The 25,797-nt window shown below is 35.7% G+C and overlaps 2 protein-coding genes across 2 annotated transcripts; both read left to right on the top strand.

The window, feature by feature from the left end:
- Positions 1–1,794: 1,794 nt before the first annotated feature.
- On the top strand, positions 1,795–4,167 carry LOC137746126 (NAC domain-containing protein 87). The gene is made up of 3 exons (XM_068486198.2): positions 1,795–2,288; positions 2,422–2,744; positions 3,009–4,167. The coding sequence occupies exons 1-3, from the start codon at positions 2,072–2,074 to the stop codon at positions 3,903–3,905; spliced, it is 1,437 nt and encodes a 478-aa protein (XP_068342299.2). The 5' UTR covers positions 1,795–2,071; the 3' UTR covers positions 3,906–4,167.
- A 16,352-nt stretch (positions 4,168–20,519) lies between these two features.
- Positions 20,520–21,908, top strand: LOC137744617 (uncharacterized). Its single transcript, XM_088680983.1, has 4 exons — positions 20,520–20,636; positions 21,077–21,588; positions 21,702–21,740; positions 21,822–21,908. The coding sequence occupies exons 1-4, from the start codon at positions 20,624–20,626 to the stop codon at positions 21,906–21,908; spliced, it is 651 nt and encodes a 216-aa protein (XP_088537109.1). The 5' UTR covers positions 20,520–20,623.
- Positions 21,909–25,797: the final 3,889 nt, after the last annotated feature.

Here is a 25,797-nt window from a genome sequence, read left to right as displayed (position 1 = left end):
ACACGAATATGAAAAAGCAGTGTCCGATGATGAACTACACCTTGCAATGCAAAAGAGATTTAAGCGAATGTTTTTTAGTCTTTGAAACTTTTAAGCCATATTTGATTTGATAAAATAGGTTTTGTGGCATTTGTCACCATTAATTAAGTTCCATCAGCCACCCTTTCTTTTCTTGCTGAAAGAAAAAAAAAAGCAGCCAAATCCAGTTAAAATGTTGCTTATCAGATTTAGTCAGTGGGATGCATTACTACTTTGAAGTGTTCAGATAAATACTTGAAAATAGCGTATTAAATTCGATTTATACTAATAGTTGTTCCAATTTAATTCGTTTTGCTTTTCTTGTAAAGATTCTTTTGCTTTTCTGATTTTCTTTTGCATGTTTCTCGTTTCCTGTATATATGCACCGATTCTTCTATATAAAAAACAAGAAAATGTTTGTAAAAGGAGAAAAAGTGAATACAAAAATCACTTCTCATTTTATTTTAATTTTTTACTACATTGTACTTTCAATACATACAGTATATGAAAGATACAAGAAATTTTGAAAAACAAAAGAAGAAAAGATATGAAAGCAAAAGATTTCCCATATATTCATTTCATCATCGTGGTCGATCGATCATGTCCTCCCTAAAATGCCAGCTACTAATAAGCTGGAAAATTCTTAGAAAATTCGTTCTTTTTTTCGTAGCACTTTTGACTTCCCCCTAGCTAGATTCGCTCTATTGGGTACTCGTTTTCCTGTTTTTCATTTTGTGGGGAATGCATCCATCTATTCATTATTAATTAATTAAGAGAACTTTAACGAAAATTTTTCGATACTATTTATTTTAATTAAAAATCATATTTTTACACTAAAAAGTCAATCATAGTACTATTCATTTTACTTTTTATTTTGTCTTTATTGTTAAAACTCAAAGTTTTCAAACTTTTTTTCATTAATTTTCATATTAATTAATTAATAATTTCATGCTCTGTCATGTTATGCATATATATATGATATTACATAATTGCTACATACACATTAGAGATGGGGCACATATGTGGACCGGTTGATGTGCTTACGTAATTTACTTTTTCGAAACTGTATCTATATGCGGAAATGATTTACATGAGTTTTGAAGCAGCTCATGAGCACCTCTTAAATTAAGTACTAATTAGAAAAAAATTCATAATTAAAGCTGATAATTAAACGCGTATAGCAGGCTGCCTAGTAACCTAGTTACATATTTATGTACATTTATATTCACTAATGTATGTACATGTATATATACTGTTGTAGAAAATAAACGATTGAATGAAGAGAGGAAGAAAGTTCCGAACCTTTTCCACAGCTTTGAATAGAGAGACACTTTTTGGATAAAGGATAGATTTTAACTGATTGGAACATGTGATGCAATCAAATTCCAAAAGAGGTTACATTCAGAAGCTTCCGATAAAGGCCCTTTTTTTAAATTTATTTAATTCAAATTAATAGCCAATGTGAAAGGGTACTGGGTACGATGGAACCATGGGTCCCTCGAGCATAGAAAACTCCTTTTTTATACAATTCATTAGCGTTTGTTTTTATTTCTAATTGGATTACGCGAATTCGCCAAAAACCAAAACAAAAGGGTACATATTAATTATAATAATGGAAAATAATAATAATAATAATAATAATAAATTATGTGTCTTCCCCAGTAGGTGCCTTGCGGACCACGGATCTTGAGAATATGAGTTGTTTTGGAGAAGAAACCCGCCTCTTGCCTTCTCTATAAAAGCTCTTTTTTTTTTCCTTGTTCTATTTTCTTAACTGCTCTCTTACCCTTCCTTTCTTTCTTCTTCTCTGACTTGTCTCTCTCCCTCTTTCCTCTTTAATACTAACCTCCGCTCTCGATCTGCTAGCTGCAGATTCATTCGTTAATTTCCTTTTCTTTTCTTTTCTTCGGTTCGTAGTTGAAATTAATTGTTGGTTGAGAATACTGGATTTTGTTGTATTCTTGCTTAATCTTAACTAGCTTGCTAGGCAGCCCTTATACATATATAAAAAGAGAAATTGTCAGCCGTGCATATACATATAACCAACGAGGAGATGGATCCGTCGATGGAAGCACAAACAGAAACAGGCATGGTGGTGAATAGAGGAATATCAGACGAGCTCAAGGGGTTGCCTCCGGGTTTTCGGTTTCATCCCACGGATGAAGAAATCATAACTAGCTATCTCATAAAGAAGGTCATCAACAGCCGCTTCGAAGCTGCTGCAATTGGCGAAGCTGATTTGAACAAGTGCGAACCTTGGGATTTGCCTAGTAAGTATTACTTGTCTGTCTTCCATGGTTAATTCGGGTCAGTGTATACACACACACATATATATATATATGTATGTATGTATAATGAATTTTCATATATGGATATATATATATATATATATAACTTGAGCAGAAAAAGCAAAGATGGGAGAGAAGGAGTGGTACTTCTTCTGCCAGAGAGACAGGAAGTATCCGACGGGGATGAGGACGAATCGAGCGACGGAATCAGGGTACTGGAAGGCCACAGGAAAAGATAAAGAGATATTCAATAAGATTAAAAAGCAGCAGCAGCAGGGTGGGAAAGGTGCAGGAGGAGGGTGCCTGGTTGGGATGAAGAAGACTCTTGTGTTCTACAGAGGGAGAGCCCCCAAAGGAGAGAAGACCAACTGGGTCATGCATGAATACAGGCTTGATGGCAAAATCCCACCCTACAATAACCTCTCCAAGGCTGCAAGGGTAATTAAAATCCTATTCCGACCTATTTTTAATTTTATACCTATTGAACATCCCTGGCCCCCTTTTGAATTTTGTTATGTTGGTTGAGAGTTTCCTTTCAAGGAGGGGTTGGGGCTTTTAGCTAGATTTTACTTTAATTTTCAAAATCTAATTTTCTTTTCTTTTCCTTTTTTTTTTTTTTGCAAGTCATCAATATTTGAAAATCAATCAATTTTATTTTTAATTTTATTTTAACCTTATTTTTGTACATGTGTGTTGCTGCAGGATGAATGGGTTGTGTGCAGGGTTTTCCACAAGAACATGGGGCTCAAAAAAACCCTTAGCCCAACTAGGATGAACTCTTTTGGGAATATTGGGGATCATGATCTCCTGGATTGTTCTTCCCTCCCACCTCTTATAGATCCCACTCTTGATACTTCCAACGTCATGACCAACAAACATTCTTCAGGCCATGGAGACAATGACTTCAAGCCCGATCCCATTATCACAGTGGCACCACCATCGGATCATCATGGAATCAGCACTAACAGTTACCTCAACTACTTTTCAGTGGGGGGAGGCGGCGGCGTTCAAGCCCTCAAGCAGAGTTACAACTTTCAGCTGCATCCTACCAGTAACTACAACAGTCACCAAGCCAGTAGTCTCAGTAACCCTTCCAACATGTTATATCCTCCACCTCTTTATCATTATCATCAGCATCACCAGTTTCAAAATCCTTCTAGTTTCTCTAATTTCCAGCCAAATCAGATGATGAGCAATTCTGATTATTTTCAACAAGGGATGATGAGAGGTGCTCAAGGGCAAGGGTCTGTGTTTCGAACAAGTACTAGTACTAGTAGTGACCATGATGACGATGATCAGGCCATTCCAAGAGCAATAGCTAAAGACAACAACAAAAACAAGATGAAGAATAATATTGAAACATCGTCATCTGGCTTAGGAGGAGGCTCAGACAGGCAGTGCAAGGTCGAGCAGTTTTCGACCAACCAGTCTATGTTTAGCCTCTCCCAAGACACCGAATTGAGCACGGATATGAACACTAACGAAATATCATCATCATTTGTTTCAAAGCAAGAATTGGGCAGCACCAACAACTCATCCTATGATCAGGATCCATCTGTTGTTCCCCTTTCCGATATTGAAGACTTGTGGGACTTTTGAGATTCATTCAAAAACAAGTCACGCCGCCTTCTGCTTAATTGTTGTTTCTCTAGCTAATTAGGATTATTAAGGGCTTAAATTTCTTCTTTATTTTGGTAGGGAGGTTAACTAGTCAGAAATTGTTGTTGCATACACGTATACTGTATAGAACTTTCATGGTTTCCGGACCCATTTTAATTTTCATGATTATTGCGAATTTGTAACCTCATGTAAATTTTCTATTTTTATTTTTTTTAATTTATTATTACTATGGTCACTGCAATTAATCATGTTGTAATTTTAATTTGTTAATTTGCTCTCATCCTTGTCCTGAATTTAAATTATTTAATTTATGATTAACTGCGTTTGAATGGAATGCACAAGGTGATCGGCTGCTGTAGATGAAGCAGTTGAGGATGAAATTGCCTAGATCGGAGCTGCGGTGGTGCAAGCTGTTGAAGGTGGTTGTTGAGGAGCCAGAGACCAACCAAACTGCTAATGATTAGTCTTTTTGTTTAGTTTGTGTCAGATTTTGGTGGCCTTCGTTAAGTTTATTGTAATACCCCATCCTTAATTTTACGTTTTTCTAATATTAATGGTGTGAATTTACCAAATGCCCTTTGGGACAAGAATGTTGACTTTCGTTGACCTTTTTGTCATGACACGTATGACTCATTTCCTCAATTTATTCTTATTGTACCCGTTGCCACAAACGCGTAGGGTGGCGCATGGCGTCCAAGGCCCCCGCCCCGTGTCGGCACGTGAGGAACCCGAGGTCCTTCCTTAGGTTTTTCAACGTCTTGAATCCGACTCTGCCGTTCATTTTCCCAAATTCAATTGTCTTATTAGGGTTTTACTAATTAGTTATTTGATGTGCTTAGGTACGTTGTTAAGGTGATCCCGTCCTCCCTACATTTGAGCGGCTCTTTGGTAACGAAATATCAATGAATGGACCCCCTTCTAAATGCATGATTTTAATGCTAGGAATGCGTACACGAAAAGCATGATTTTATGACTTTACATGTTATGAAACGTTTATGAATTATTGGATTTATGGTTTGAAATATTAATGAATATGGTTTATGATGATCTTTTCAGCTAGAACGCTCATGTGGATTTATAATATGATGTTTGAGCTATTGAGCTCCGATGATGTGATTTGGAAATACTATGTTCATATTTTCTGTGTTTACTTAGTAATCATACAACACATACACACAACACAAGTACATACCTGTCTATGGCCATATGACCCAGTTTACACGCGCTGAGGTTTGAGGTACCTTATGATTACATTCCCAGCTTACTAGTCAAGGCTAGTGTCGGTGTGATATGTGCGTAATTTCTTCTCTAGCGTAACTCAAAGTTGTACAGCTTCACCTTCGGGTGGTGGACCATATTTTCTTCACTAGCGTAACCCAATCTCGTACAATTCTTGTTTCTTCTCTACCGTAACCTAGAGTCGTATAGCTTCACCTTCAGGTGATGGACCATATTTTCTTAACTAGCGCAACCCAGTAACGTACAGCTTCACCTGTGAATGATGGATTTACCTTCGGACGACTGTGATACCACTGTTAAGCCCATTATATATATATATATATATATATATATATATATATATATTTGTTTTACGAATGTTTTATGGCATGCTAGGGTTTTCGAAAAACCTATTACATATTATGCTATACGAGTTCTCTAAAACTTGGAGTTAGTACGTTTGAAGAAAAGATTGGTTTTAGTTATTATTATATTAAACTTGGTCCACTCACCTTTTGTTTTGCGCCCCTTTCAGGACCTAGGAACGAGGCGTACAACCCGATCATCGAGGCATTCCCGTATCAATGACTTCGTGTCCTCCTTTCTCATAGCACCTCTCCTTTGTAATTGCACTTTTATAATATTCCTCCCGTTTGTATTCATGTTTAGTAGTATGCTCTGAACATGTTCATGCATCATCATTTTTTAATGTTGACAGTTGAATATTCTCCTTCTGTTATTGATCAGGACCTTACTATTATCTCATCAAAGTTTTGTATTTCATTTTATGTTTCTTGGTTTCGACGCAATTGTTTCATGGTTTGCATGTTCTCGGCATATGCATAATAAAATGGCTTTCGTCACCCTCGGGTGTCGGCCAACACGTGTCCATCCTGGTGTCATCAGACACCGAGATTGAGGCATGTCATTTATCAATTTGCGAAAAATTTAGTAAACTGTCTTCTTCGCTTTACTCCATCATCCTAATTCAGTTGCCTCAAATGTTCTTGAAACTTTGCTTGCTTGAAGTATCTTGCAAAAATTTTAGCCATAGAAGTGTGAACTATTCACTCAACTTTGATAAGAGTAAGTGCTCCTAGCTGGCGTGTCTAGGTTGTGAGTTTTGGCTTTAAAGGCATTGAGCTATTGAGTCCAATATGTGTTGCTACCTCCTGACCGTGTGATTCTGGCGTTGCCAAGCTAGTCATTGACTTCATTACTCGAACAAAAGTTGTCTCAAATAAGAAATTGTTTGTGCGACTGAGGCAATGTTCCATGGGCAATGCACTTTGAGCTCATGAGAACTTGTACTTCACAAGGCCGAGACATGTTTCACAAGGCCAAGGCATGTGACATGACAAAGTTTTTTATGAGCTGCCGAAAAGCTGGACTATACTTGTAATTTGAGGTCACAGATCTTTTGAGCTGCGTAGCCTATAACACAACATAATAAAGATCTATGAGACACGAAAAATCACTAACTAGTCGCATCAAAAGTGTTGTATGGAAATATGTAGGCAGCGATTCATGGAATGCACTACACCTTATGTCACCAATTTCGTTGGCCTTGTAGCTAGTAGCACAACATGATAGGGATCAATATGGACATGAAAATCGCTAACTGGTCATAGAAAACGTGAGCAGTTGTGTGGAAATTCAGAAGTAGCAACTTAAGGGACGTGCTGCACTTTTGGGGTCATGGATCCCATAGGCTAGTAGCTAGTAGCACAACATTATAGAGCTCTATGTGGACGCAAAAATTGCTAAATTGTCACAACAAACATGTGCAATTGTACGGATTCTCATAGGCAGCAATTAGGAAACATACTACACATTTGTGCTTCTTCTGGTAAAGATTCTTGGGTCCCATGGATTGGCCTAATAGCCAAAATCCTTCAGTTAGCTAAGTCTTGATGAATACTATTGTGGCTAATGCTAGTGCGGATCCGTGGCACCAATTTTTAAACAACTTTTAACACACACTTTTATGGGCCCACTTCGTAGTATATTTTCTACTATCTGAATTATCTATCTTTTAGAACATTATTCATATATCATCCTTGCAAAAAAAAAAAAAAAAAAAAAAAGACAAATTCAAAACCGTTAAGATATTCATTTGTAGTGAAGAAAATGAATGATTACGGTTCTACAAAGAAACCCTTAATTCAACAGTCATATGTTTTCAGATTTGGGTGACTTTTGATAGACATGATTTTTTAAGGAATACCTAAAAAATAGATGGTTCAAAGCGTTGAAATATATTACAAAGTAGATTTCATAAAAACGTGTGTCAAAATTGTGTAAAAAAAGTAATACCATGAATCCGTTCCATAGTTAAAATGATAACTATTGAACCTACTGCAAAAACCTCGTTGAAATGTTTGAGAGAATTAGTTGAGATGAATGAAATGGCAATTTAGATATATGCATGATGAATCACGTGAATGGTTCCCTCATGCAGCAGATGCTCTTGGCCACGAGAAAGGTTCATTCGAATTCGTTTCGTTCAAATAATTGATCAATTAGCATCAGCCAGCCTGCTTGTTTGTAGCAATCATTGATTTCTTGCTTCAATAACGTACGCTATAGTAAATCTTCTGTCAAACGAAACTCAATTAAGTTTTCCAAAAAGAAAAAGAAAAAGGAAACTCAATTATTTATTACTTGTACCTTAATCAAATTACTTGAACTTCTTTCTTTCTTCACACATGTTATGATTACTTATCATTTAACGTGTTTTTCACACACACAGACGCACATATATCAGTATATGTACTCGTTTGCATGTATATTGTTGCTGAAGTAGTTAATTACGTATCAAACTTGTCACCTAAATAAATCAAGTCTGAAACTTTCTATTTTTGTTCTATGAAATACTAGTAGATCATAATGTTAGTGGTATGTATATGAGACCAAAGGAAAAAAAAAAAAAAAACTAATATCTATGATCGAGGTAAATAAAAAAATTGTGTTATAGGTAGATAATACCATAATTAGGAATAGCATGCTGATACTATTAAAAAAAACAAAAACAAAAAGAATAAGAAAAAGCAAGCACAAAAACACAGAGAACGATCGATGAGGAAGAATGATACGTGAGGAAAAAAAATGATGAATATCCATTAAATCTAAAGGAAGAGGGAGGACACCAAGAAGAAAAGTGAGAAAAAAAAAAAAGATAAAGGATTTTTTTATTTTTTATTTTATTTTAGTACACGACATATTTTACATTAAAGGAAGAGAGTGTTTGATTAAGTTGCACAATGAGCAATCAAATTTTGCATCTAATTCACTATGTACAAGATTCGAACCTAAAACCTCTTACTTACAAGTAAATAGGAATAGGAGTTGAAAGCGTGAGAGTCAAATGACCATAAGCAAAGAAAATGGAGGAAACGAACCAAATCAATTGGAGAAATTATAGGAAAAAAATTTAAAACTTCTACAACGGAAGGGATAATATTTATTAAGAAATGTAATCCTATAATGAAGGAATAATATTTTGGCTTATTAGTTGATTTGTCTTTTAAACTACCATTTAGTCTCACTTTGCCTCTTAAAACATGTTTTGTCTCACCTTGTCCCTTGAAACTGCCACTTTCGCCTCATTGAGTCTAACTTCACCCCATTTTTGTCCCTTTCAAATAAACGTTAAATTAAAGGGTAGCACGTACATTTTGTTTTTGACACAACTCTTTCCCTCTAACTTGCCTGCTAAAACAATCCCAATTCTATTTTAGATAATCTCCAATTCAAAGCCCCATATGTCTCTCTTGTTGATTGGTGTGGAGTTGTAGCTGCAGTCGTTGGCCAAAGTAAATAATAGGTTGTGTTTCAAAAGCAAATAATGAGTTGCGTTTCAATATCTAATTCAAGCTACTCATTGACTCCAACGGTTGCAATTACACCTCTGCATCAATCTACAAGAGAGAAGACCGGGGTTTGAATTAGACTTATCGAAAATTTAATTGAGATTGTTTTAGCAGGCAAGTTGGAGGCAAAGTCATTCTATGAAAACTAAAGTATCCATACAACCCTTTAATTTTATGTTTATTTGACGGAATGAACAAAAATGGGGTGAATTGAGACTAAATGAAACAAAAATGACAGTTTCATGGGATAAAGTGAGACAAAACCAGCTCCACAAGGTAAAGTGAGACTAATTGGCAATTTCACAGGAAAAATTAATTGATAAACCTAATATTTAATTATTTTATTAGTACTTAAGGGGCAAATTAGGAATGAAAGTAATAATAAGATAACGTGGACTGGACTTGTTTCAATAGACTGGACTAGTCGTAATATGACTCACAAAACATGGATCTGTATGATTTACTCTTTGTGCAATTGAATTTGCTTCGCGGCTTTTCATCCCGGAAAAAAACTGAACTTTCCATTCAAAGCAAAGCGTCCGTTGGATTTTGATTCTTGCAGGCAACTTAGCCGCCCTTTTTATAGCTTTCATTGTTTGTTTGCACTTTACTCTTTTAGACAATGATATATATATATATATATATATATATATATATATATGTATGTATAAATGTATATGTATGTATAAATGTGTCATAGTATTTTTGTTAATTAATTTTCTTCTACTACTGAAATCAAATATAACAAACTTATTTTGTGTTAACTGTTAAGCAACAAAATATTTCAATCGAAGAAACTAGCTATTTATTATTTAGTTTGTAGCAATAGCAGCGTATGTATGCTGATTTGTTGCACGAGACCATGGAGATGGCGGTGGCCGGCCCTCCGCAATCATCTCATATGTATCATCACATCATCTTTTATTCTTACAATTCCACCGACATATATTTGGGGTTAACTAATTATTATGTTGCTTGCTTCAATCATCCCATAATTTACCAGCAAATCTAACGTACATTTCTCTTAATTAATAAATAATCAACGAGTTGTTTCTAGAATAATTGTAATAAACACAATAATGTTTCACACACTTACTTGTTTATGAAAAATGTTGAGGAGATCACACTTTGTAAATCACATTTAAATTATTTCCTTAATAGAGGTGAAATCTACTTGTATGGTGGACCATACTTCTATTATAGAGATAATTAAAATGTGATATGCAAAATTTGATTTTCCTAATAGTACCCTTTGTATGTGATATATAAATATAGGGAGATTTTGGATTCAGTCCCTAGCCACTAAGATTCTTTGACTAAACCCCTTAATAGTATCCAATTTTTTATCAAAGTCCCTTGACTTTGTACACCTCATTATTGCTATTAATATGTATTTTCATATGTTTGATATTAATTACTTGAAATGTTATGAGATTTAAAATCTCATATTATATGGCATATAAATTAAAAACAATTACAATAAAAAAGAAAATACTCAAAAATTTTGATTGATTAAATAGATAAAAATAGGTAACAATATACCTTTGAAATAATAAATGTCAAACAAATGTACCCATTGTGTTCAAAATAAAAATAAAAAAGGGTACATTTGATTATAAATATGTACACATTCTTAACAAAAAAATAAATAGATTTTACATTTAATACATTTTACATAAAAAAAAAGGTACATTTACGGAAAAAAAAAAATAAAAAAGGTACATTTTACATATAACAAAGTGATACATTTATAAGGAAAAAAAAAGAGTTTTAATGAAAAATGGGTACATTATAAATGAATTATGAGTATAGATAAAAATTTAAAAATTATGGGCACAAAATGAAATTAATATATGGGTACAAATTAAAATTAGAAAGAAAATTGATACAATTAAAAAAGGGTTGCCAATTAAAAATGGTACAAACTAAAAATAGAAATATATAAATATAAATGTACCAAATGTAATGTTTCTAACACTAATTGAATATATTTCAAAAATAAAATTTAATTATGTTGATATATAAATAATTTATAACAAAAATAATGACGTTCTTTTTTTGTTTTTGTTTTTGTTTTTGTTTGTTTGTTTGTTTGTTTTTTTTTTTTTTTTTGAGGTGAAACGATAGTGTTTATTCAGATAGAAAAATAATGACGTTCATTAAAAGTTAGAGACCTTGATCAAAAATTAAAAAGAAATAAGATTTTAATCAATGTAATAGAAGAAAGAGGAATGAGAACTTAATTTCTTCTTAAATATATTGGGTGCATTTTCTGGGAGAATTTTCCACGAACTGAATTTGGCTGCTGTAAATTCAAAATTTAGACACGTATCCATCCGAAATTAGGTGTAAGCAGGACCTGCTGCTGAAGAAACGATAGTGTTTATTGAGATAGAAAAATAATGACGTTCATTAAAAGTTAGAGACCTTGATCAAAAATTAAAAAGAAATAAGATTTTAATAAATGTAATAGAAGAAAGAGGAATGAGAACTTAATTTCTTCTTAAATATATTGGGTGCATTTTCTGGGAGAATTTTCCACGAACTGAATTTGGCTGCTGTAAATTTAAAATTTAGACACGTATCCATCCGAAATTAGGTGTAAGCAGAACCTGCTACTGAATTCTTCAGCAGCCAAGTTCTTTCCATTTTCCACCTAGCAAGAACACTATCAGGTTAAACTATTTGACGGCTGCTCGCGTTAATTACATATATTTTTTTAGATATTTTTTAAGTATCTTTGTTATATATCAGTAAAATGTATACATGCAATGCATGCATGATCTGTTATCACGGCGGCGGCCAGGCGGCCTGATATGGAACAACATTTTTTGTCCCGAGGCATTCATCATTCATCATTCAGCTTGTCATGCATGCCATCATATCAAAAGTAAGTATGGTACCATCCACCTGGACCTGGTTCAGAATCACTAAACTAATTAACACGGTTTAGAAGGTGTCTCAAAATCTTATCAAAGGTGTTTTGGCATAATTAATCAACGGTTAGAGAGACAAAAATTTTAAACTTAATTTGCAAACTAATATAAAATAAACATGTTAATCAACCAAAATTTTAGACCTAATTTGCAAACCAATGATATGTCACTAATAGGAAATAAACACGTTAATTAAAGCTTAGTAATAATCTAATCATTAATAATTACATCATTTGATTTACAAATTTAATTCAAAAAACTTGGTCTCCCTAGCATTATTCTTAACAAAAAATAATAAACAGAGGCTTCTTCAATAACTTATGCTTCGATCCACATGTATTTATAAAGTCCCCATCTATTAAAATTTTCCTCAAATCATCCTATTTTAGGGATTCACTTCTAGAGCTCACTCTGAACTTGAAATACTTCAAAATTAAAATGTTCATAAAATTGAAATACAATACATAGTGAGTCCGCCCCTATGAGAGTGCAGACTTATACGTATGTATTTCCCAGACAAAGTTGAATGCAATTTCAAGTGTCTGCATATGCCTGCTTTTGTACCGAGTGTTGTTTAACACAGTAATTTTAGTCGGTGTATTTGTTGGTTTGAAACGATTGAAATGTATAGCCCATACGCATCTGACGTACATTGGATTGTTGTACAATTCTGGGGTCCAATCCAACCTAATTCAACTTACATTGGATTGAATTTAATTAAATTTGATTGCATTAGATGATATTGAAAGATGAAATAAAGTATAATTACTTTTAGGCCTTTTCAGGAAATAACTCTTTAACTATGCAGCACGCGGTTTTCCTTTGCATGGTAGTCCTTCATCCAGCGGTGAGCATAAGGCAGAGTCATGAGCTGCCAAAGTGCTCAAAATCCCAGAAAGTTGCTCCAGCAGCCCGAAGAGGAATTTCTCTGATCCATTTTGTGAGGATTTTAGAGATCTTTACATCCTAATTGTTAATCGTATATTGTGTGGTTATTTTTTGTCAAGTATTATTTGATAAAAAAAACGTCAAATGATTTCTGACCCATGATACACAATGAATGACTAAAATACGAGGATCCCTAGGATCCCCATAATTTGGATCCAGATGGAATCCAATTCCATTTTTTTGGGGGCGATTTATGGGCTCCACCAAGTTTGTTGGAAGGCTGTTAACACGCGATGTCAGTGCGGAAGTCACTGAACATACAGCCAGACGCACCATATCCCAACGACTCGTTCTTCCTTGCGCCTCAATAGCTGGATTTTCAACTGTATGATGCTTTGGTCGTTGGATTTTTCAATAGTAAAAAAAATTTAAATTTCTCCAATTCCATTTTTTTGGGGGCGATTTATGGGCTCCACCAAGTCTGTTGGAAGGTTGTTAACACGCGATGTCAGTGCTAAAGTCACTGAACATACAGCCAGACGCACCAGATCCCAATGACTCGTTCTTCCTTGCACCTCAATTGCTGGATTTCAACTATATGATGCTTTGGTCGTTGGATTTTTCAATGGTAAAAAGAAATTTAAATTTCGACCATTGTGCCACGTGCACAATCCGGTGCTTTGATTTCCAAAGTATATGGGAATTAACGGTCATAATTAATCCAGCAGTTAAAATTCAAAAAAAAAAAAATTACAAAAAAACTTCTCTATATACCCCAACCATTTTTTTCATTCCCACATCCCTTATATTTTTCTTTCCCACTTTTCAAATTACTTATACCAAAAATAATGAGTGATAAGGCAAATTGGTAGATCGGAAAAGACGTTGCTTTGCTGGAGTGATGGGTGCGCATTAGTCATGACCCAGTCACAGAAGATGAGATGATGATGCAACAAATGTGGAAGAAGATTTATGCATAGTTTGTCAAGTAGATTCAATGCATATTGAGGACTGAGCAATCTGTCGAATAGGTACAAACATCTACATAAAGAGTTGAAATATGGGAAATTTTATTTGAACCCACATAAAGGCTCTACACCTAACTTAAATTGTATATGAAAATTATTTTTTTTACCCTATTGCATAATTACCATCAAGTACAAGATGAAATTAACATTAAAATTAAAATTTATCAATAAACCCACCCTAATAATCAAACCCTACCATACCAAATCACTATTTTTACAAAACGTTATCAATACTGACAGTAAACATAGAAGAAAAAAAAACACTGAAAAGAACCTTCAAATGGTGGTCCATAAAGGATTTGAACTATAGAGCAAGTCGAAAGCCAAGCTGATCGATTTCACGAGCCATGCAGATTTGATATCCCAAAACCAGGCCACTGCATAATATACTGGGAGATCAAAGAATAAGTTGAAAAGAGAGTTCTTAGTGAATGTTGTAGAGAAATGCATGCAACATCTTTGGATCATGGCTATGTGGTCTCAAGGAGAAGCAATTCGATCCGGCCTCTTGAGCTTCGAATTGTGGAGAAGGGAACTTTCAAGAAAATTTTGGAACAGTTCAAGTGAAAACTGATCAGTTTTTCCAATTATTAACATTCAATAAGCCAATATTATATAGAACATTTTCATATGTACCCAAATTCAAGCTAGTTAGCTATAAGGGGATTTTTTTTTATATTTATAATTTTATAAATGGGTGTAAAGATAATTTTACATTTTGAATTGGGTTTGGAAGGGTAGTTTAGGTAATAAATTTGGGTTTAAAGAGATATTGTTTCTTTAATTGCAAATAATATGAGTGTAGAGAATAAGATTGGTGTAGAAAGAGGTTACATGGGTTCAAATAAAATTTCTCTTGAAATATTGGCAATATGCCCTAATAAAAATGGAAGCAATTTATCAAAGTGATAATAATTTAGCTAATGAGGTAATAATATTTTATGGTTAATAAATTTCAAATGTAAATAATAATAACACCTTCAGTAATTAAAAGTAATCAAATGATTCTAATTTATTACGTTGTTTCACAATTCTTTCTTTTAGCAATTACAAGCACAAATGTGGTTCAATCTTCATAGCAATAACAAGTCATTCACAAAGCACGAATGTTGGAACGTTGTGATGCCCTAGCATCATGCATTGGATGCCCTAGGTTGTAGGCTACTGAAAATAATGTTGTTTTGATATTGTACTAGGTTGTAATGTTATGCATTGCTTCGTAGTCGAAATTAAATTATCAGAGTTATAAAATGGATTTTTATTTTGAAAGAACGAACTTACAAAGTTCACACTTAAACACACTTGCAAAGCACAAATTGCAAGGAACTTATAGCTCAAATGGTTAAGACCATTTACCATTGCAATGAAAGTATTAGATTCGATTCTCCCATTCTCCACTATCACTTTTATCAAAAAGAAGAAAAAAAAAACTAGAATGAAAATGGTTATCAAAGTGGGCTTAAAATAATCTCATCTGTTTTCAAACAGCCGCTAAGACACGCAGCTAACGGATGAGGAGATCTATACTCGGAACATACAAAAACACTCGTAAAAATGATCCCGTCTATTTGCTCAAACAGCCGCTAAGACACGCAACTAACGGATGAGGAGATCTTTAATCGGAACATACAAAAACAATCTCTAGTCTCTAGTCAGTCTCTACTGTTTGTCTGTTACTGTACAGGGAAAGTATTATCTAAGTAACAATTTGTTGGCGTTAATAAACCATTTAGTTTAGGAGTGTAATCTTATAATTTATTCCTTGTCTAATTGAGATTCTTATTTCCTGTTATGTGAGATATTGTACAACTATATATTTACCTCCTAAAGAGAAGAATAAACATACACAATTCAAACCCTAAACACTTTTATCTTTATATTGGCATCAAAGCAAGTTTCGGTCTGTCTCTTCCCAAAAACCCTAGAAACACTCAAAGCCGTGAAATCACAAACCCTGGTGTTCGAAAAAATATCTAGAACCCACAAACCTAACCCTTGTGGCTTTGGAAACAACAAAGCTGCAAACAAAATCAACCAACAAAAATCAGTCCATGCAATGGCTGAAGAAAAGAAAAGCGGTGAGATAATTCCCATACAAACCAAGTGTATTCAAAATAGGTCTACAAACATGATTTCAATGGCTGCTGTTGTTGAAGACTCGTGTGCAATGGCCGCTATTACAGCAGGCCGAACAGGGCCCATGACAGTTGTCCCAGTCCACGGTCCAAAAGGACAAGCGGCTTCTGCACCGACAGAAGACACGGGTGCAATGCAATCTTTAATCAAACAGATTTTAATGAACGATGGTTATGACTATCCAAGTAAAATTGACTGCATTTACAACACCTACTAAACGAGATTATGGTGGGATAATTGACTTCGGGATTATGGATCATATGACATGTGATGAATTCCTATTTCACCACTTAACCGTGCCACCCAAGGAGAATGTTATCACAGCAAACAGTGAAATTGCTTCAGTTATAGGAGCAGGTTCCATCGCATTTACTCCCTCTCTATCTCCGCATAACACTCTTCTTGTTCCTTCATTGTCGAATCATTTACTTTATGTTGGTCAAGTTACGGAACAATTAGATTGTGTTGTACTCATGTTTCCCACTTTTTGCCTACTACAGGATATCTAGACACGGACGATCATTGGGCGTGGTACTAAGAGAAGAGGGTTATATTATGTGAATGATGTGGTACCGGGCTGAGTCAACCAACTAAGCAGTGGTCACAACAACAAAGTTAAGAGTATCTGGTTATGGCATCGTTGACTAGGACATGCATCTTTTGGTTATTTAAGAAAATTACTTCCGTTTTTATTTAATGGCGTTTCAAACTCTGATTTTCAGTGTCAGAATTGCATTCTTGCAAAAACTAAAAAGTCATCATACTTCTTACCACTTGAGTCTCAATAAAAGATCAGTGCCTTTTGAGATAATTCACTCTGACGTATGGGGTCCCTCACCAATAACGACGCGCCATGGTATTAGGTGGTTTGTTACCTTTGTCGATGATTGCACCAAAATGACTTGGCTCTATACCATGAAACAGAAGAGTGACATTGGGCAAATTTTCCAACAGTTTTATCGGATGATTGGAAATCAATTTTCTCTTCCTATCAAAGTCCTGAGCTCCAATAATGGTGGAGAATATTTTAATTCTAAACTATCACAATTTTTCGCAGAGCATGGCATACTTCACAAGACTACTTGTCCTCAAACTCCTCAACAAAATGGTGTGGCAGAACGTAAGAACAAACATATCTTGGAAACTACACGGGCTTTTCTAATTGGGGCTCATGCTCCTCATGCCTATTGGGCAGATGCAGTTACGTATTCCGTTTATCTTCTTAATCGAATGCCCTCTCGAGTTCACAACTTCCGAACTCCCATGGAAGTCTTGACGGATTATGTCACTCTACCATCTTCTCTTCAATTATCACCTAACATATTTGGATGTGTGGCTTATGTACATCTTCACAAGAATCAACGAAGTAAATTGGATCCGTGTGTTGTTCGTTGTGTATTTCTGGGATTTAATAGCCAACAAATGGGATATCGATGTTACCATCCATCTACTAAGCATTTCTATGTCACCATGGATGTCGCGTTTTCCGAAACTGAGATGTTTTTCATCTTTGATCAAACCCACGGTACTCTTCAGGGGGAGTTGAATAGAAAAGACGAAGACTACAGTTGGTTTGATGTTCCACATGAACGAGACAGTTGGCATAACCCCAGTGGTACATGCAAGACAGAGACTAAAGACTTAGAAGTTATGAGCAACCCACCTAACCGTGCCTAACCAGAAGGTCGTGACACATCAATAGGCCACGACATAGCAGTTCAGAGCCCGATAATGGGCAACGACACAACAAGCCAAAGCCCAGTGGATCTTGATCGTGACACCCCTGACCGAGAGATAGCTCATGCAACGTCGAATAGTAGGCCTACACCATTTATAGATTTAGTGGAACATAATGGGTCCATGAGTGATACTGAGACTGTGCAGACAGAAAATAAGCCTCATTCTCCTCCACTAGTACATGCTCATGTCCCCGTGGATATCCAAGAGGTACATTCTCATACTCCAGATATTGTTGAAAATTCCTATATTTTACCTCCTAGGCAAAACCATGGGAAACCACCTGACAGGTTTTCTTCGGAATGAAAAGTGAGATATGCAATTGCACAGTATGTGTCCACTCATTGACTGTCACCCAAGTACCAAGCCATGGTGAATCAAATGGCTGGGATCAAAATTCCAACAAAAGTGGAAAAGGCTTTGCAAGATCCCTATTGGGTAGAAGCCATGGGAGTAAAGATGGAAGCCTTACAAAAAAATCGAACATGGAATGTAGTGTCACTACCATAAGGGAAGGGACCAGTGGGATGTAAATAGGTGTTCACCATAAAGCACAATGTGGATGGATCCATTGACAGGTACAAGGCAAAGTTGGTAGCTAAAGGGTACACACAAACATTTAGAGTTGACTACCAAGAAACGTTTGCTCCGGTCACAAAAATGAATATTATTCGAGTCCTTTTATCTTTAACAGCTAACCTGGATTGGCCTTTGAAACAGTTTGATGTGAAGAATGCTTTCTTACATGGAGATCTAGAAGAAGAAGTATACATAGATCTTCCACCAGGATATGAAACACTGAATGAAGCAGGGAAAGTATGTAGACTCCGAAAGGCTCTCTATGGATTCAAACAATCACCCAGAGCATGGTTTGGAAGGTTTATTGAAGTAATGAAAAAGTAAGGCTATAGATAGGGAAATGCGGACCACATCATGTTCATCAAACGCATGGGAGGTAAAGTTACTTTGTTGATTATCTATGTGGATGATATAATAGTTACTGGTGATGACACATAAGAGATAAAAAGGTTGCAAGGGTATCTTTCATCAGAATTTGAGATGAAGGATCTAGGAGGCTTGAAATACTTCTTGGGCATTGAAGTTACTCATTCTCATGATGGTATTTACTTGTCTCAGCGGAAGTTTACTTGTCTCAGTAGAAGTATGTTCTTGATCTTCTCTCTGAAACTGGAATGTTAGCTTGTAAACCAGTTGAAACTCCCATTGTGCAAAATCATCACCTGGCGATATACCAGGATCAAGTTCCTACCAATAAAGAAAGATATCAGAGATTGGTAGGACGATTGATTTACCTATCACTTACATGTCTGAATATTGCGTATGCAGTTAGTGTTGTAAGTCAGTTCATGCATGCTCCTAGTGAAGATCACATGGCAGCAGTGATGCGTATACTGAGTTATCTGAAAGGTGCACCGGGTAAAAGACTGATCTTCAGGAAGCATGGATATATAGAGGTAAAGGGGTATACTGATGCTGATTGGACGGGAAACATTACTGATCGTCACTCCACATCAAGCTACTTCACATTCACAGCAAGAAATCTAGTAACTTCGAGAAGCAAGAAGCAAAATGTAGTGGCTAGATCCACGGTTGAGGCATAGTACAGAGGGATGGCACATGGATTTATGAATTATTATGGCTCAGGATTCTTCTCACTGAGATTGGGTTCAAGTCTCAAGGATTTATGTTATTATACTGCGACAATCAAGCTACAAGAGAAATAGCCAATAATCCCGTTCAGCATGATCGTACAAAGCATGTGGAGGTAGATAGACACTTCATCAAATAGAAGTTAGATGTCAAATTGATTGATATTCCATACGTGAGGTCTAAAGAACAATTAGCAGATGTGTTAACTCATGCGGTTTCAGCAAGGGTGTTTCAAGACTCACTTGACAAGTTTGGCTTAGGAGATATCTATACACCAACTTGAGGGGTAGTGTTGACGTGAGTCAACCATTTAGTTTAGGAATGTAATCCTATAATTTATTCCTTGTATAATTGGGATTCTTATTTCTTGTTATGTGGGATATTGTACAACTATATATTTACCTCCTAGAGAGAAGAATAAATATACACAATTCAAAACCTAAACACTTTTATCTTTATCTCAATTAGCATTATAACACAAACGCATAAATAATGTTCATTCCTTACATAATTTTAATTTAGACCAACTTTGCATTTCAAATCTCAACTAGGAAACCTTGACCCTACCTTGATTTCTTCCTGGATTGGTGTAAAGGTGGAGGGAAAGAAATATGCTATGAGCACTGGAACACCGAGCACCAGCGGCATTCCAAGACCATTATTTATGCGTTTGTGTTATAATGTTCATTCCTTACATAATTTTAATGCTCGATCCCAGTTTAGAATCAAAAGCATCAATGCAACGCCCTGAACCTGAACCCGTGGTAAAAGAAGACGTCCCTGCATTTCCAATATTATTACCATCATGCCTCCTTTTTGAATCAAAGCAAATCCAACTATTCCAAGACCATTGTCTTCAGAAGAATGTAGGAATCCTATGTGGACTTAACTACTTGCGATTAAGGTGGAATTACATGTGGATAATACAACTTCAATAAGAGTTTGATACGTGGAAAACTAACATCCTATTATTATGGAAACAATTCGAAATGTTTGGGATGCAACTGCCCTCCACTAACCTTTTTTCCGCTGAACTTGATACAACAGGACAATAACCAACTCACCCACGATAGATGGGAGTTAGCAGTTGTTGTTTCTTTATATATAGGAGTTCCCTGCTCAGCAAGAATAGATTTTGCGAACATAGGGTTCTATCACCATAAGAATATAAAGGTCTTGAGTGAGTGGAAGGATTCCGTGTGCAACTAACCATGTCTTCTTCAGGTATCACTCTAATGCTTTCATGATAGTGATTACGTCTTTCAGTTAAGTATATGGAGTTAAGTCCTACATTTGGTATTAGAGCCAACTAACTGCTCCTAATCTTATTTGTGTTTCTCGTACAATATTGTTGTGAGATCATGCATCTCATGTTCTTTTAAAATTTTTCTTGATTTTATATGCATACATAACTGGTGATGAAAACTTATTGAATGTCAACATTCTTGTCCAAAGAAAGAATGTATGAATTGTTAAAGTTTTGATCAGTGTATAACATCATATTGATTAGGCCATATACTTGTCCAAATACTTAATATAATTGTGTGAAAAGATTCTATAATGGTGGGTGTACAATAAAGAATGAATGGCGGCTTATAGTCTTACCTAAAGGTATGATATAAGCATGCGTTTGAATGATTTTAATGTTTCCATGTCTTCTTCAGTGAATACCTCAGCTATGAACCTGTCCTCCATTGAACCTTTGAATGGAGGGAATTTCAAGAAATGGAAGCAAGACATTGAGATCGTGCTGGGACTGATGGATCTCGATTTGGCTTTGAGAGATGATGAACCAGCACCAGTGGATGAAAACTTAACTACTGATCAAAGGCTTAAGTTTAAGAAATGGGAGAAAGCCAACAGAATGTCCTTGATGGTGATGAAAAGAGCAATGGGTGAGACAGTCATGGGTGGAATCACAACCTGTGACAAAGCGAAAGAGTTTCTGGATGCAGTGAGTGCCAAGTTCAAAGAGTCCGAGAAGGCAGAAATGGGTGATTTGATGACTACACTGACCACTCTCAAACTTGATGAGAATAAGAGTGTGAGGGAGCATATTCTCAAGCTAGTGGAGACTACCGCAAAGCTAAAAGATCTGGAAGTTCCAGTTGATGATGCCTTCATTATTCACATCGCGCTCAATTCTCTGCCTCCAAAATTTGATCAGTTGAAGACATTCTAAACACACAGAAGGAGAAATGGACACTGGATGAGTTGATCTTCATTTTTGCTCAAGAGGAAGCAAGAATCAGGAGGAATGAGATTTGTGGCACCGTAAACTTGGTGCAGGCTGACAAAGGAAAAAGGGCTGCATATTATCCTGGTAAGGTCTCTAAGCCTGACCCTAATTACACTAATGCTAATGCTGCCATGTATGCATCCTCCTCAAAGGGACCTATGACATAAAAGGACATGGACAATATTAAGTGCTACTTTTGCAAGAAACTTGGTCATATGAAGAGGGACTGTGAGAAAAGACAAACTTGGAAAAAATAAGAAAGGTAAAACTTTTGTAAAAATTTTCGTTTGTTTTGAAACTAATCTTGTTGAAATCCCTCCAAATTCTTGGTGGTTTGACACTGGTTGTTCGGTTCATATCACCAATTCATTGCATGGGTTTACAAGAAGAAATACTACAAGAAGTGAAGATTTTCAAGTTTATGTGGGCAATGGGAATAAAGTTGAAGTGGAAGCAATAGGCGACCTCAAACTTAGGCTTTCTAGTGGTTTTATTTTGGAATTATGTAATGTTCTTTATGTACCTTCTATAAGAAGGAGTTTAATTTCTGCTTCTCAACTTGTGAAATCCGGCTTTGCTTTTGCTAGTGACAATGAAAATCTTAAAACTTTCTTGAAAAATAATCCATCAAATGTGCTTGGAATTTGTCTCTTAATGAGTGATCTTTGGCAAGTGTTTTGCACTATTTTAAATGAGATGGATTGTATGAATGTCACGGCTTCAATGCCAAGAAAGAGATTGTTTTTAAATGAAAGTTCTTTTATGCTTTGGCATAGAAGACTTGGCCATATCTCTAGGGCTAGAATGGACCGTCTGGTTAAAGATGAAATTTTGCCAAAAATGAATTTCAATGACTTAGTGAATTGTATTGATTGTTGCAAAGGGAAATTGACAAATCTGAAAAAGAAAGGTTCGATTAGAAGTCAAAAGCTTTTAGAGATCATCCATACAGATGTATGTAGACCTTTTCCCACTAAAACTCTTTGTGGAAATGTATACTTTGTGACATTTATTGATGACTATTCGTGGTACATATACCTTTATTTAATCTCTGTGAAATCTTCAATCATGGATTGTTTTAAAAAATTTAAAACTGAAGTAGAGAACTAATTAAATTTGTCCGTTAAAGTGTTAAGGTCAGATAAAGAAGGAGAATACTTTGGCGGGTATGTTGAGATAGGTCAAGCTAAAGGGCCATTGGCTTTGTTCTTGGAAAAATGTGAAATAATTGCTTAGTATACGAATCTGGGCACACCACAGCAAAACGGTGTGGCGGAAAAGGAAAGGAGAAATGGGACTCTTAAAGAAATGGTTCGAAGCATGATGTCACGAACAAAGTTTCCTCAATTTCTGTGAGGGGAAGCTCTTAAAATGGCAAATTATAATTTGAACTGTGTTCCAACAAAGGCAGTATTTAAGACTCCATATGAATTGTGGACCGGACGCAAACCGAGTCTCAACCATTTGCATGTATGGGGTTGTGCAGCTGAAGCTAAGATGTATAATCCCATGGAGAAGAAGTAGACTCAAGAACAGTTATGTGTAATTTTGTGGGATTCCCTGAAAGATCCAAGGGATTTAGGTTTTACACTCCAAGCCTTCCTCACAAAATTATCAAAACTGTTCTAGCTAAGTTTATAGAGGATGGTGATGAGATTCAAGAGTCAGACACCGACAGAGAAAGCTCATGGTTTGAGGAAACAGGTGATGTGTTGCCAGAGAAAAGAATTGAGATTTTGTTTGTTAATGAAGCAATGGATGGCGTGCTTGTGCATGGCAACCCAGAAACCACAAACCAGCCACAACCAATGATTGAGTTCCAACTTGATGATTTTGTTCAACCAACATATGAAAATGCCACGACCGAAACGGCCGGATCCTCATCACAAACTGGAAACCAACTGATTGAGCGTCAAGCCATTGTTGAGAGAAAACTATTGCCACCGAGAACAAGAAAGTCAGCTACACCTGATGATTACTTAGTGTATCTCCTGGAGATTAAGATAAATGAAAACAGAATTGATGATCCAATGACTTTCGATCATGCCATGCAATCTGAGCTATCAGAATTATGGAAGAATGCAATGTTGGAAGAAATGAATTCCATGCAGATTAATGGGGTTTGGACTTTGGTTAATGCACCTGAAGATGTGAGGGCTATTGGCAGCAAGTGGATCTTTAAGACAAAGAAAGATTCATCTAGCAAAATTGAAAGATATAAGGCACGAATAGAAGCAAAGGGTTTTACACAAGCTGAGGGAATTGATTATTCAGAAACTTTTTCTCTAGTGTCAACTAAAGACAATGTCATAATCATTCTTGCATTGGTTGCACATTATGACTTGGTGCTTCACCAAATGGATGTGAAAACGGCGTTTCTTAATGGAGATTTGGAAGAGGACATCTATATGGAACAACCACTTGGTTTCATAAAAGAAGGGCAAGAGAAAATGGTGTGTAAGTTGAACAAATTCATGTATGGATTGAAGCAAGTGTCCCGACAGTGGTTCTTAAAGTTTGACGAGAAGGTGACTGCTTTTGGATTTACTGAAAACAAGATTGATGATTGTATATACTTGAAAGTGTGTGGTTCAAGGTACATTTTCCTTATCTTATATGCAGATGATATTCTCCTTGCTAGTAACTGTATCAATTGGTTGATTGAGACAAAAGCCTTGCTATCTAAAACCTTTGAGATGAGAGATATGGGAAATGCTTCTTTTGTTCTTGGAATAGAAATCACAAGAGATAGATCAAAAGGGTTACATGGAATTTCTCAAAAGTCGTACATTGATAAGGTACTGCAATGGTTCAACATGCAAGATTGCTCAAGTGGTGAAATGTCTATGAGAAAGGGAGACAGACTAAACAAGTCACAATGTCCTAAAAATGACTTGGAAAAACTCAGTATGACATCAAAGCCTTATGCATCATTGTTTGGAAGTATAATGTATGCTCAGGTTTGCATGAGGCCTGACCTAGCCTTTGCAATAAGTGTATTGAGTAGAGAACAATCAAATCCAGGACAACAACACTGGATTGCAGCAAAGAAAGTGTTGAGGTATTTACAGAGGACCAAGTCATTCATGTTGACATACAAAAGAGTACAGGACTTGGAACTAAAGGGATATGCTGATTCAGACTTTGCAATTTGCGTGGATGATAGAAAATCAACAAGTGAGTACATATTCTTTATTGTTGATGAAGCTATTTCATGGAGAAGTGCCAAACAAAATGCACTAGCTACTTCAACTATGGAAGCTGAGTTCATAGCCCTATTTGAAGCAACTAAGAAGGGAATATGGCTGAAAAATCTCATATCATTTATGAGAACAGTGGACATTATTTCAAGACCACTAACTGTGTATTGCAACAACAAAGCAGCAGTATTTTTTTTCCATAAACAATAAGAAGTCTGAAGCCACTCGGTTGATGGATGTCAAATACCTATCAGTGAAGGAATATGTAAAGAAAGGAGGAATCTCTGTAGAACGCATTGATACAAAGCTGATGTTGGCAAATCCTTTGACTAGGTCGCTGGCTATGGGAGTGTTTAAAGAACATTTTTCGAGCATGGCAGTGCATGACAACTTGGGTTCTGCTGAAGTGTGGAAGTAACAACCTGATATATGTTTTATTTTTATTCAATTTACTTGCTTTAGGTTCGTCATTGCTGAATGTATAATTAAGGTTTTAATTTATGACTTGCAATAAAATGTCTGATCTTGGTTCCAAAGAACATTTGATTGAGTTTTGTTATGCAAGACAATGGAAAAGAAATCCAGTGATTGAAGATGGCAAACCATTTTCAATCAATAAAGGAAAACTGGATAAATGGGGAATGAAATGGGGAATGCATCAAGAACCATGTTTAGAATGTGTATAAATGTATGTCTTCATTAGCATTATACAATATGAATTTGTGGCTTCTGGTTTTAGGGTGAATGCAACATTATTGTATGTATCATTTCCTGAGATTCGAACTCCAACTGATTACTGGTCAATGTGTATAAGATGCTAGTTGCCTAAGGAATGAAGTTTTATAGTATATGAAATTTCGAAACCACAACTAGTTAGCTTCCATGTGGGAGAATGTAGGAATCCTATGTGGACTTAACTACTTATGATAAGGTGGAATTACATGTG

This window comes from Pyrus communis, chromosome 12 (assembly GCF_041283825.1).
Source record: "Pyrus communis isolate YQ-2024b chromosome 12, ASM4128382v1, whole genome shotgun sequence".
Taxonomy (NCBI): Eukaryota; Viridiplantae; Streptophyta; class Magnoliopsida; order Rosales; family Rosaceae; genus Pyrus; species Pyrus communis.
This window is presented reverse-complemented; position numbering and strand designations above follow the sequence as displayed.